The 14729-nt window shown below is 32.7% G+C and overlaps 2 protein-coding genes across 2 annotated transcripts; one reads left to right on the top strand and one right to left on the bottom strand.

Moving 5' to 3' along the window:
• Positions 1-503: 503 nt before the first annotated feature.
• On the bottom strand, positions 504-2622 carry LOC119666519. The gene is made up of 4 exons (XM_038075805.1): positions 2384-2622; positions 2066-2172; positions 1350-1829; positions 504-1272 (listed from the first exon to the last, which is right to left on the bottom strand). Exons 1-4 carry the CDS (start codon positions 2557-2559, stop codon positions 521-523), a joined length of 1515 nt encoding a protein of 504 aa, XP_037931733.1. The 5' UTR covers positions 2560-2622; the 3' UTR covers positions 504-520.
• Positions 2623-11152: 8530 nt separating this feature from the next.
• LOC119677618 (importin subunit alpha-3-like) lies at positions 11153-12529 on the top strand. Its single transcript, XM_038089048.1, has one exon. The coding sequence runs from the start codon at positions 11153-11155 to the stop codon at positions 12527-12529; it is 1377 nt and encodes a 458-aa protein (XP_037944976.1).
• Positions 12530-14729: the final 2200 nt, after the last annotated feature.

Raw genomic sequence — 14729 nt, forward strand, 5'->3', positions numbered from 1 at the left:
CTTCAACTTCGTTTTATTTTAAAACCTTTTCCGTGAAAGAGTTCCCAAAGACTAGCTTTGTTATACGAAGACCAGACCGAATGGAAAATCATGCATGGTTATTAATTATCATCTAACTAAAATAGTAGCGATCTACAACTAAAACTAAATCGACACCCGCAGATATACATTTATGGAAACACCACTCCTATCAATGTTCATATGACAGGGAACCCAGTCAATAGGTATATCATCATATTGATCAAGCCCATTGAATATCGCTTAATATGTTTTCACTAGCTTTGTTTCAGTAATGGAACATTGAAGACCTACATTTACCATAAATATTTGGGTCTTGCAGTCAAACAAACAAACTTCAAAAAATATCTTTGTAGGATATGAATTTATAAACAAATTCAATTGGGATCAAAGATTTTATTGAAAGCATCACTAAACAAAAATTGTCTTCTGATCTCAGACAAATGTTTTAAATAAAATTTAAATAATAACTTGAATTTTGAACATTAAAATGGAGAAATTTTTAATTATTTCTGATATTTGATTTGTTTTGCACTCTTTTGATACTTATAGCATATTGAATTCCGAATGGTGATTCATAATTTGAAACGACCTGACGTATGATTTCTTCGGGAACTGCTAAGTTGCAAAGTATTAATTCAGTATATATCTCTTCGTTCATACCAGTGAGTGGTAGGATTGGCACAAGGGCGAATGTATAGCTTTTACAGGAAATCGGATTAAAATTAGCAGGTGGATCCAAAACAAATGTTGGACCATCCATATGATGCATTAACCTCTTAATCATAACAGACCACTCCTCTTTAAAGTTATAGTTCATTGCCAATACAACAAAATCTGGCTGTGGCGCATAGTCAATATTCAACACTATTTTGTTTTCTAGTCCGGGACGCATATGTCGCTGAATGGCTTGCCAAATTTCATTATCAGCTTTATTTTTAGTTTTGTTGTCAACGTAAACCCATACGTTGAAGCCTTGCGCATTCTGCAGATAAGCCAAAGAAAACCCAAGATCAATAGCGGCATCGGTATTGGCACATACAATAACAACAGTCAATCCCTCATATTGACTGGGATTAGTCTTCCGTAATATCTTTAAGATCCAGTCAAAAGCACGTAAGCTGAAAATTATGTTCGAATGCTTTATATGAACTCCATTTTGTTTCAAATTATCTTCAATAGTGGCGCGTTCAGATGCACTTATTGTAGGTATTTTATAGCCATATATGGTTTCAAACATTACTGCTTCATATTCTATACGACCGAAAATATATGAGAGAATGTTTGAAGTGATTATTTTTAATTAAGTATAATGTATGGAGCCTACTTACCATTGCCAAAGGCTTCGTTTTGATCTTCTTCGTCATTACTCGCACTAGAACATGTTTCAGTATAAAATCTTTGTGCATTAGAAGTCCTACGAGCTGAAATGTTCTGCTCCCTGTTTTTGGTTATATTTTGACAGTTTTGTGGACGAGGGATAGCACCTGTTGCTTCACATGAAGTAGCTCCATGCTTTTTGTTCATATTTAAACATCCATTCATTTTATTGTCACTTCCTGTTGCGGACATAGATTGTAAGCGTTCCTTATCTTTTGCAAGATAACTTGGAAAGGAATCAGCATCGTAATGGAATGCATGTTTCATAGAACTTGATATTTGGTTTGAACTCAAATTATTGTCTAGCCACCCCGATGGATGGAAATCCTGACCCGCATTGGGTTTATCAATGTCGAATATACTGTTGGGTCTTTTAGCTTCTTGGTTGATTATGCACCCAGTCGACGGATTTAAAAAGGACATCTCACGATCTGTATAAAAATAAAGTGTTTTAAAGAAAACTTAATTAAACTCATAAATTGAATACAAGTCAAGATTAGTAGTGGAGTGAGTATAATGAACACCATAATGTACTATTTTTAGAAACTTGAATTGTGGGTTGCGAATCGCTTAATTTCCACTACTATTGACACTTCATAAAAATTCATTTCCACAATTTAATAATAAAAATTTTAAAAATTGAAAATTGTTTCTCTCGTATGATTACCTTTAAAGCTATTACGAGTTATCGCCTCATGTCTTTCGTTCAATTTTTTAGATCTTTCGTCCATGCGTTCCTTCGATATTGACGAGTATTTCAAGATTTGCGCTACGCTAAAATTAAAAAAACAGAAACGACAATTAACATACATTATCAATCTTTTTTTATGCTAAAAATGATTATTTTTAAATACTAGTAAAATTTGTCAAGTATTACAATTATAATAATAGTTCTGCATCAAATAGTTCTGCATCTTCTTCTGTTCTTATCAATGGTTTATTACTAATTTGGGTTTATTTTATTTTTCAAAAGAGAAGTACTCACTTAATCGAATGATGAGTTAGAGAATTAAGTCTACGCACACCGTTGAGAATAGCTTTAGATAAAGTCAGCCATCTATCATTTACATCTACAACGTAGCCTTCTGCCACCTCACCATCTGTAGTTACCACTTTAACATATGTTCCAGAAACCAAATTAGAAATGTCATTTCTATTCATATTTCCAAAAATTTGACGTATGGAATATGTAAAATTTATTAATCTTAAATCTTGGAATGAAATATAAATAATAAATCAAAATTTACAAATCGATTATTCAAGAATAATTTTCTTAAAAATATTACACTGATGGAATAAAGTTTATTCGATTCGATTTAATTTAAACGATTGCTGAGTTTAAATTGTTTATGTATAAGACAACAGTTCAGAGATCTATTAAGGAAAACAATGGAACCTTCTTATAACTATTTACTTACCATGCGCGTATTTAAGGGAATTTACTAAGTAGTTAGAAAAAAGTACTGGCCAGTTCAAATAAGATCTTAGTATCGGTAATATATCTTCGTTGTTACTTATATTTGTACATATTCTACACCAGTTTAAAAAAAATAGTGTTACTATAATTTATTAACGTAAATGAAACAATAAGTTACCATATTCGTAGTCATGATTTGACAGCACTGTTTAATTAACATATGACAGCTAAAACTGTTATCCAAAACATATGTTTAGCGTAGGGTTCGCCAATTGTGAGTTTTGGATGATGGGCATCAGAAATTATATAAATATTGATATATTAGTTTTTATTAAAACTCAATCTATCTATTCCAGTTTCTTTAATCAGGTTTTATTATTTAAGCATTTATTTTCAACAAACCCATTTGCAGTCAATTTAAAATCAAACTCCAACTTAATTTTGATATTATGTTTGGTTTGACGAATTCACAGAATTGATTTGATTTTTACACGAAACCCACAAATAAAATGAATTCCTACAAAACAAATCCGCAAATCGATCAGATTGCCTGCTTCTGCAGTACTTCAAGTTGTATTGAAATGTGCATGTCCAGCATAGTCGCAGTCATTCCATCCTGCAGACCATTCAAATGTGGCAAGAGGCAAGTAAACGAGGAGACCAAAGATGCTCATGGGTGTTCCCGTTGACAAGAGTGATTTTTACTTGAAAATAATTAAGGCTACAATCTAGTGTCACGCCAGTGCTTGAATGTGTGTCTTACGTAGAACTTATGTTGCATCTGCATGCCTGATCTGAGTATGACGTGTGTGGACGAATTGCTACAAGTAATTCCAAGCAACAGAAAAACGTTTCCCTTATCAATTACTTTTTGCTTTCAACATTTTAGATTTTATTATGTTCGATTTCCACAAAAAAGATTTCTATTGTGCCTTCTCTCTCATCTTGGACTTACAACAAAAGATACTATGTCCACCAGTTTGCTTCGGCACCATATTTACTTTTGATTTAGTTTATTGAAGTTTTTGTTGTTGTTCTGGCTTATTGCTTAATGCTTAATGCTTATTACGTTTGGGGCTACATTTATGATTCCTATTTGAATTTCAGTTTTCATTGTGAAAATGGGAAAAATGGAAAAGGCTTAGAACTAATCTAAATCGAAACTGTACAGAAACTGTCTCAAGAGTGTAATTTCCGAAATTTCTTATTTGTTCCAAATTGTGCCTAAGTATTTATATTTAGTTTCCATTTGCTCTGGCCGCAATGTGAATGGAAGAATGTTCAACTGAAAGTATGTGAGGCTACTTTCTTCTATGGGGTTGCTTCAGATTATGTATTATATTTTACATTCGAATTCGTTACTTCAAAACTCAATATCGATTAAATAGTCTTACTTCACAGTTTGCGTTAGCTACTATTTTTTTATTTTATATGTAAGCTAAATTTTTTATCACATATTATTTTTTAAAGTCATGTTCTGCTGTTGTTAGGCAAGAAATGAGCCGAAGTTATAGAGCGAATTTGAAGCGTTTGCGTTCAGTTGCACCCTTAGTGCGGTTGGTCACGTACAAGAATTCCTCGTTTATTACATTTCCCTTTGGGTTTATTGCTTCCCAACTCCCCTGGAGTGCTCGACAGCAACTAACGCGGTCTCCAAACAATTCAAGCATGAATGCGCAAAACAAGCCAAACTCCTCTAAAGCAGCAGCAGCAGCATAGTCGCTTTGCCAGTAGCTTTTGCCGCATCTTGCCAAGTTGCCAACAATTTTACGCCGCCGCTGCTTTTAAAATGTTTATGTACGTGTAGTTTTCCCGAATTTTTCACGCTTTTCTCAACTGTCAGAAATTCGTCCATTTGGAAATTACATTTTTTTTCACTAATGTAGTTGGCTCGAATTGCCTTTCTTTCCGTTTTGCTTGATTTCTATTTTAAAATCATGTTTCTTATTTTGAAATGTACCAATTTGATGAAACTGTTCTATTGTTAAGAGGCAGAGATGGGGAAGTTTAAAATTATAAGGTACGTATATGCACATTTAAGCATATCTAAATATATAGTGGTGTAATCTTTAACAATGACTATGAACAGTTACTATGATTCCGATTTTTTACTTGTATTTGAAGGACAAAACCACTGTTAGAAACGATTTTTAGTTTAGTGGATTTCACATTTGAATGGTTATATTTTGAATCTTGTAATTTAAATAGAAATCGATAAATCTCTGTAAGGCATCAATGTACTCAAGTAGTATTGTTGTTAATATCAAAAACAACAGCTTTTCGCCAAAATTCGTTCTTATTTATCAATGTAGCCTTCTTTAAACGTAACACAAACATTCCAGTTCTTCAAAATATGCCTCAGGTTTGGTGATGACTTTTTATCGGAGCCAAATTTTTTTTCCCGTAGCATTTTATAAGGTCTGCTACGGGATGAATCCACACGAAGCATTGTCTTCGTGAAAGAGAACTCCTTTTTCCATATATTGGACTTTTACTTTGCGAGATCCTCCTTTGAATCCCTATTGAGCGATCCCTATTGAAGACCTGGACTTCTTCAAAGTAGTTGATAAACAAACTTTCAGCTACATCCCAAACAATGGGTACTATAGCCTTATCTGACACTTTGGACGAGGTTTATCCACTCAGCTGACTGACAATTTCACTTGTAACACACTGACACAAAAAGCTCTGTTTACTCTGTATATAGTAACACCCAATGATCAGTACTTCAAGTTTTGTATAGTAGTCGGTTACTGTTAAAAATCAGTTACTACTGTACAAAACTATCATAAAGCCAAATCTGTTATATGGTTTTGTAACATATGAAAAGCCTACTTATGCGAACATCTATAACCTTCGAATCTGCGAAAATATAGCATTGAGATGAGTGAAGAATGTCACGTGGTATATCAGAAATACAGATCTTCACATAGGCTTGTAGGATTCCAGCTGTTAAAAAATTTATAAAAGACAAAGCATTGAAACTGTTTAAAAACAGTTATATATATCCGCACGATTCAATAGCGATTCAATAACACTAATATCAAAGTCATTTCACACTTTCAGCGAGAATCTACCGGATCCATCAACAAAATGGAGTAGAGGTGTTGATTAACAAAATATTGTATTCGCTTTTATTTTCAGTGATAAATACAATTAATCACAAATATTATTCGGTTAATTTTGGTTCGACCTCACTATGCCTCATTATGGTACAGTTAAGTCCTTAGCAAAAACATCTGTGCGCTAGCCAAATACGATTCGGAAACTCGTAGGAAATTGCTTCCATATCTCTATTATAGCCTATACTAATTTCCTTAAAAGCAGCTACTTAATCTATAATCAAAAAAGAATAGTTTTGCTTTAATTTTTATATTTTAAATATTTATAAAATATAATAAAATTTAATTTTAAAAATTTTACTAAATCATGATATTTTGACCCATCCATAGAACTATTATATTCCAAGTTAGTTCATACAGTGTATCCTTTGTTCGCATTTGTATGTGGTCGACTTATCGTAATGATTTACTAACTGTGCACCGGAAAATCTTTCAAACAGCAAAAAAAGCAAAAAAAAAGGAATAAAGGACTTGCATAAGCACATCCATACACAACATCGCACAAAAGCTTTCCGCTATAGGTAAATGCTGTTGGCCATTCGGTTTCAGTGCGCAGCCATGATGATGAAGTCCTTTGTATTAAGAGACAAAATTACAGGAAGTTATTATATCTTCATATATATTAAACTGGAATTTGTTAAATGGCAGACAGCACAACCGCAACGTAATATTTTATACATTTTCAAATGTTAGTATTTGTTGGTTTTTGTTGTTATTGTTATTATATCCTGTAACGTTTAAGTTTAATTTTGAGCTTTTTCCGCTTGAAATAATTTTCATAGTCCTGTTTTGTGCTTTGTTTATTGTAAAAGGACATATTCATAAATTCTTCATATTTTGCATGGTTTTTCTTGCTCATTGCCTGTTAACTTGCATTGATGTTCCTGTTTCCCCACTTTCCCCCCACTGTCTCTCAGGATTGTCTTGCCTTATTTTACTGACTCCAACTGACTGATGTCCATTTTATTATTATTATTGGTATTAAGACCAACCACTGACCAAAGCTTTGTTAGTTGGCCAATGTTAAATGTCCGAGGCATCGGTAAATGGTATGCATAAGACCACATTTGTTGGTTGGCTTAATATACCGGAATATTTTGGTAAAAATTTTATGGTAGAAAAAATTTGTCAGTTTTCCTCAGATTATGTTAATAAATTATTTTGCAAATTGTCACAAAAATTTCTAGATTTTTTTGTTCATGTAGTTATGCGTTTTATAGTTGAAGTAGCTTATTGTAATGAACAGTAGAGTAAAGCAAAAGAATGGTTATGAAGTTTTAAGTTTATGTAAAAATTATTATGTTTTAAAATCATTAAAATTCAATATGAACCTATATGCAGATTGCTGTCTTTTTCTATAATAATTTAAATTGCCGCTCAGTTAGTGATTTAGAAAACGATTGTTGTGTCTATAATAATTTACTAACTTGCTTATATAAATAGCCATAACAACCCGAAAAAGGGTTCAGCCTGACACAGTGTGACCCTCCAGTCGGCTCTTACTAGTGTGCGCTAACTTTAGTCGCTTACATTAATTGCAGTTAATGTTCCCTCAACTTGATCACTCCACCACACGGTCTTCTCTACTCTTTCTGCCTTCAACTTTAACTTCAAATACGTTTTTCGCTGAAACATCGTCATCCATTCTCATGACATGACCAAGTCAGCGAAGTCACTATATATTAACGCGCTAAATTATATCAGTGTCGTGATATAGCTCGTATAGCACGTGATTTATTTAGATGCGGTAGGCATCGCCAACTTATAGAGGAGCAAAGTTCTTACTAAAAACTTTTCCTTCGTGAACTTTCACTGCAACTTTACCATTATGCGTCCATGCTGCTACGCCATACAAAAACACAGCTAGGATGACATATATATAGAACATAAGTCTTGACTCTCGAGAAAGACAAAGCTGTATATCCAAATTGTCTACTGAGCCTATAGTACCACCCATTAGCAATGATAAATCTTCATCTGATCTTCAGGCTGTCATCATCGTGAATGATATCGATGTCGCTAGCGTCTAGAATTAACGAAGCAAATACGACATGTGTTAATAAATGGTTGTGTTCACCGAGGTTTAATTAGGTTACATATGTATATCACTCATAAAATATTTTTTTGCTTAAATATATTGGAACAGAAAACACTAAAAAGGTCTGTAAGTTGAAACAGAACAAATTACGACTTTCGTCAGTGGTCACAATATTAATGCAAATAAGAAACATTTTTATATCTAAATATATCTTGAAGTCTATTGTAAGATATAATATGCAAAATTATATAGAACTTATGTTCATACTATTGTGGCACAATATTATTCAATTAATCACTGTTAACCACCAACTTCTAATTTTCAATTGTCATTAAATACCTGCAATCTAATTTCCGTAGACAAATTTTGTTATTTATTTTGGAGTATCCTAAGGAAACGTTTTTCAAATTGAATACATATTCGTCAGTTAATTTCACAACTTCTTGCGCTATTTACCGACGAAGTACATACCGACGAAATTGAAGTTATTTTTAAAATTAAGATTTTCACATTTGTACAGTTTCCGTACTTCAAATTAGACAACACACGTGTTAGCACTTAAATCCAGTTGGAATGAATGCAACACAAATTCAAGCAGCAATCAAGAGATGGCACTGCAAACTGCAGTTTCCATTCACTGAGATTAGCATCCTGCAAGGCAGAAGTAAAGACAGCTAGAAATGTGTGCTCTAAACGCACACAATCCAAAATGCACCGAACTACCCAATCAACCCTTTTGCGTGCAACACAGCATCCGTACCATTGCGAAGATTGCTCAACGTTCAGCTTAATTATAAACAACGTGCAACTTAATTGTTGTTGTTTCTTACCGACATACATGCACACACACATACACAGTATTTCTATACATTCAACTTACATACATTTTATTTTGATTTTATGTTTTCGAGTCTTCCATTGGAATTCAAAGAATATGCCAGGACTTGCACATACTGCTTACTTCCGTTGTTGGGTGTCTCAACGTTTACAATAGAGCCTTGTACGGTATGTGCTGTTTTATTGTTGTTTATGTGGTGTTCCGCTTTTTAAGCACACAACCCTTTATCCTAAACATAGCCATATCCTTTTCGCTGTCATCAGTTGTTGAACCAATAAAAAAGAGGAACCGTGTTAAAGGATTCGTCAGCGATTTTTTCATTTCTTGCTTAAATGTGCACGGATACTTCAATAAAATTGTACTCGTACATTTATTTTTTTATTTCGTTATTCTCAATAGATGATTTTGTTGTCGCTGTCTTGTCACTTTACAGTACCCAAGAGTCTTGTTGCGCTTAATTTTAACTTTGTTTTTTTCGGGTTTGGTTATTTCGATTTTTGGCGTTTATTCCTTGTTTATTTTAACAACATTTCGCTGACGATGTATCTAAACATCCTTCTAAGCTCTGCGTATTCCAAATGTTTAATGCTTCACCACAGCGAATACAACAGTAACGGGTGCATAGCATAGCCCATATGTATAGCAAATAAAGTTCAGTTCAAATATTGCTGATATGCTAAAATCAAGATTTTTTTGTTAAGTCCTTTTTTCGAATTTTGAGGTGTGATTTTTATGTTTATTTCATATGAAATATGTTCTTTGTGGTACATAAACCCACAAATAATACTTTGAAAGCATTTGTTGAATTTAATTGAAAAATTAAAGTATAACTTATGAAATAACAAATTTAAAATTTATTAAAGATTTAATAACTCAATAAAATTGCAAATGCTTCCACAACAACACTATTTGCTTTTTGCGGTAGTTGGAAACCGTCAGTCAGTGTAGGCCCTAAACTCATTAAGACTACCTCTTAGGAACGGGCAAATAAGATCTCAGACATTAGAGCAGCAAAATCGCATTCCAGTAATCAAAGCGAACTCTAAGTAAAGACGCTTAGCATTTGAATTTTCAAGTTTCTCTAAACTGGAAATAGGAACGTGGTATACGTTAACTAGAGCTTTTCAACAGTATACTTTATGGACCAGGTTTTTATAACCGCGATTGAACAATGAAATTTTTAATGATCCATCTCATTAAAGTAGATGGTAATCAAACTCATAAGAGAGAGCTTGGAAAATCTCAGTGGAAAATTTCCCGGTCTGCAGGATATCAAAAGGGAAGAGAGCAAGGGATTGGAAGCTTATGGGAGAGAGTTTGAAAAAGCTCATTCGGAAGTTCTCCGGTCTACAGGATATTTAAAGGGAGATTATATCTTCGAGTAAATAAATCAAATAGAGTAATGATGGTCATTAGGCTTATTTCTATAATTATTATAATAACAGAGGTCTTTTATCTGAAAAGCGCGCAACCGTTACGTTTTAGCCAAGCTTGTAGCGGTCCAGATTGGGAATGCATAGGTGAACGAATCCACCACAATAAATATGAATAAATGTAAGTTATATATATATACTGATATATACTTTTTATATCAAATTGGAAACTCCTTATTTATTAAAAAAACTAAAATCATCATCATTTCTGTCTAGAGCTTAAAGCGAACTTTGGCATACATTGCTTTCTTCACACTGTTTTTATTTTTATCAAATAGCTTGTCGACCAGGTATCAGCTAGTCTGTTTAATTTTGCAGTAAAAAGTCCGCCTACTGTAGAACCTCCATACTATTTCGATAAACCCTTAAATTGATAATGTAGAATAGCACTGTCCAGATTTGGTGATCTATTTCTCATTGGTCGTGAATTAGAAATCCACAGAGATTTTCCCCCTAAATCTATGTGTTAGCAACGACTTTACATTTTGACAAGCTCTTAAATTTATTATGTATAATATTACCGTATTTCATATATCGTTTGTTAAAAACGAAAAATCCATAGAAGTTGTTCAATAAATCTTATAATATTATCTCACTATCAACAGTTCACGAGAAAGACATGAGTGCTGTACACCGCCAGCCGTACTTCAGGAACAAAATATTAAAACAAAATCGTTTGTGTTTTCTCTACTAAAGCTTTATATCTCTATATTCGAATTGATTTAAGCAGCCTATGATTTTACATTTGAATTAAAAAATTTTTTTATTTGGATATTTAATAAAAATATGTTTTACTATAAAGTTCGAATGGTCATATACAAGTTCTGGTAATTGATTTAATCAAATTTTGATTCGAAATTTAGCAGTTTTAATGTTTTGATATAAAATTTGACTTATCCGTATACCATGACAGAAAAAGTATGGATCAAGTGGGAAACAACTCCTGGTTCATTAACTGGTCATATACGTACAACAAAACTAACAGATCTGCATGGTGAAAAGCTCGACGAATTTATCGAAACAGCGGACTTTAAAAGAATTCAAAAATCTATTAATGTGATACATAACCCGCATGAACAATTAGATGCAATTGGCTTTATGCGTAACATAATATCTGAAAAGAAAGTGGAAGTGTTAATAACCAATGATTTAATACCACCATTAATTAATTGCCTGAGATCTTATAACAACCCTCAAGTGCAATACGAAGCAATTGTCGCAACTCGAAATATCTCCGAGGGTACCTACAATCATAAAAATCATCTCATAACTGCGGGTGCTGTACCACGTTTAATACAATTGCTATCTTCAACGGAAGGTAACATATTGGAAGAATCGTTTTCGGCGTTGAACAACATTGCTTCAGGAAGTTCTAATCTACGTAACATAGTTGTTGGATCGGGATTATTAAAATACTTGACTGTCTTCATGAAAAAGACAATAGCAAAACCATATTTGAAAAAGATAAGCAACTTGTATTTGACAATATGCAGCTATAAGAGCGCTCCACTTTCAAAAGCAAATGCTAATCAAATACTCCCTACACTTTTTTACCTTATTGACTCTGTTGAGGAGTGTATTGTACACGACGTCATTGAGACTCTATTTTATTTGCAAAGTGATCATCAACAAATGATGATTGATAATGGATTCGTCCAAAAATTATTAGCTTTGTTTGCATCTCCTTCAACTTTTATACGACGTATGGCCATCGCGATTGTTCAGCAAATTGAAATCAGTGCAAAATCACAAAAGCGCGCTCTTCTTAATGCTGAGATACTATCAAATTTTTCAGATCTACTGCTTAGCAAGAATATGAAAACAAAACGTAACACCTTATGTTTTATGTCGAAGATTATCGTCAGTAATCCTGCACAAATAAAGGCACTCATAGATGCAAATCTGATTCCAACTATAGTGGAAAATCTCAAAGAAGCTGACATACGTTTACAAAACTTAGTATCGTTGATTATTTTGAATATAACTGAGTCTGGGACTCGTACGCACATTCTAGCCATTTTTAACGAATATTCGCAATATTTAAGAGATATGAAAATTCGTTCTCTTGAATTACAGTTGCTGAAGAGAACACTACAAATTATGCTAAACATTATGAATAGATCGAGAGAACGTAGACCGGAAGTGATCCACATGATTGAAGACCCGAATATGCGAAATAGTTTAGAACTGTTTAGAAATCATCAAAACGTTGAAATTAGAAAATTGGCTGTCTCGATTCTGCAGTTTATACCCAAAAATTTACAGAAGAAGAAGCTACAGTAAATTATTGTAAGAAACACAGTTTAGTTCGGAACAACAACAACAAATGAAGGAAATAACCGATTAAATCAAAATAAAGTTTGGATATTGATAAATACCTAAACATATTTTTTCTTTATGAAAGTTAGAAGTAGTTTTTTAAAAGAAGGAAACTTCATTAATAGGAGCTCATATATTTATTTAATTGCAACTTTCGCTTACCCCACCTTCTTAAACTTAATCCAATTGGCCAATAATATACTTGAGAGTTTTTAGGGATTAATTTTAATCCATTAATTTTTAATACTTGATATACTTGGTGAAATCTGCAAATTAAAAGTTCGTATATATGAACTCTGCTTGATTATGTGTGGATAGAAAAGTAAAAAAAAAAATTTTAACAAGTAATTTAAAATTTAATTTAGTATTCATAAATTACATATAAATTTTATACTTTAGCTGTTCACTGTTCCGTCTAAACATATCTATTTTATGCGATAAATACCAAAAAATGACTTAAGAAAAATATTATACATATATTGATTTCATAACGTTTTTAACAGCATTAAAACCCTAATAAAATTTTAATTCAATGGACGCTATAAACAGTGCGAAAATTATTATAAAAACTTAGTTTAATTCTCAATTTTACTCAAGCGTGGCATAGGCTATTAAGATCATATAATAAATTTTATTGTGCATTGACTGTAATGACTACAGTATAATAAAGTTGTAAATTGCTTTTGTATTTGTTTATAGTCTGTCCAGATTATCCCTTTTTTTGCAATTTTAGCTATTTTAGGTTCGACAAGTTAGGTTAAATTATACCAGCGATTGTAAGGATAAGAACCTCAAAAATTTCACTTCAGCTTGAACCTCTGGCAAAGCTTAAAATATATTTTAAAGGAAAGCCCAGAAAGGCAAACCTTTTTGGTTAATTAATAGTAACAAAACAGTTGTAAGGCAAATCTTAGCATAGTTCTAGCATTCGATAACCCTTAAAAAAGCAATTATATTCATTTCTGTATCGAAAAAAAAATATTTGTTTGGAAATATCGAAATCAGATGTGATCTTTGCAATTAATGAACACTTTGGGAGCCTATTTTGGGTATAAAAAATTAAAAAAGCTTAGCAGTAAGTGCACAAATTAGATTGAAGGACTATGCCAAAGTAAGTAAAAACCCAATTCCCTTCATTTAACCTTTTCATTGTTAAAAAGCCCTGAAATAAATCTACATATAATGATAAAACATATTTTTAAATATATTCTTTTATATATTGATTATATCTTAATAATCTTCCTTTTCTCCACAAATTTCACATTATAAAAACTTATTGTCAAGGTCATTTCATGCCAGTAATTCATAACATTATTATTACCCGGTACTGCTTAATCACTCAACAACACAACCTCAAGTTCTGAAATGATCAAATAATCAAAATTATATAAGTTGAAGCACCAAAAAAGATCAAAACTCGACATAAAAGTCACAAATTATGCGCATAATCAGCATAGAAAATGAGGCAAGACAGGCAATAGCACAGAAGGCCATACGAACCGAACCGAACCGAGCCGAACGCCTCTTAAAGTATTTTATTCCCTGATTTGTGCGTACCGCATTGCCTTTTCCAGCAACTTCGTAGGCTACAATATTTCATTTTTCTTGCTTAATTCAAAGACAACAACAGCAACAACAACAACAAATCGCGATATTTCATTTGAATTATTCAACAGGACGCAAAAAAACAAAAACAAATGCAAGCGAATAAAAGTCAAAATAGAATGAAAAAGTTGAAAAAAAAAATTAACCCTCTAACATTACCTTCTCCTGATATTCAAAATGATTAGTTTTCAACTTTTTCCTTCATTAAATTGTTGTTGCTAATCTAAGGTAAATAGCAATAATGTCCTTTGACTAGCAAAGTGTACAGTGAATGTTAATTAAGCAGCAGCTCTACGGTGGGCGCATGCGTAACTCGCGCATAAGAATTTCTACATTAATGCTGCTGCGCTGCTACTGCCGTTTACTGTTGTTGCTTTAAACCGTTAATGCATTGACAATTTAACAGCGGCACGTTACTAATATTTTGTCCATTCATGAGCATCGCTTTAGCAGAGCTGCCTTGGTCGCATGGTCATAATTACCAATTCTAAATTATGTTAATTTATAATTTTGTTTTGGTTTTGCTGTCTGCTGCGGTTACTCAGAGTGAATGATGTTG

This window comes from Teleopsis dalmanni, chromosome 1 (assembly GCF_002237135.1).
Source record: "Teleopsis dalmanni isolate 2A chromosome 1, ASM223713v2, whole genome shotgun sequence".
NCBI classification, from domain to species: domain Eukaryota; kingdom Metazoa; phylum Arthropoda; class Insecta; order Diptera; family Diopsidae; genus Teleopsis; species Teleopsis dalmanni.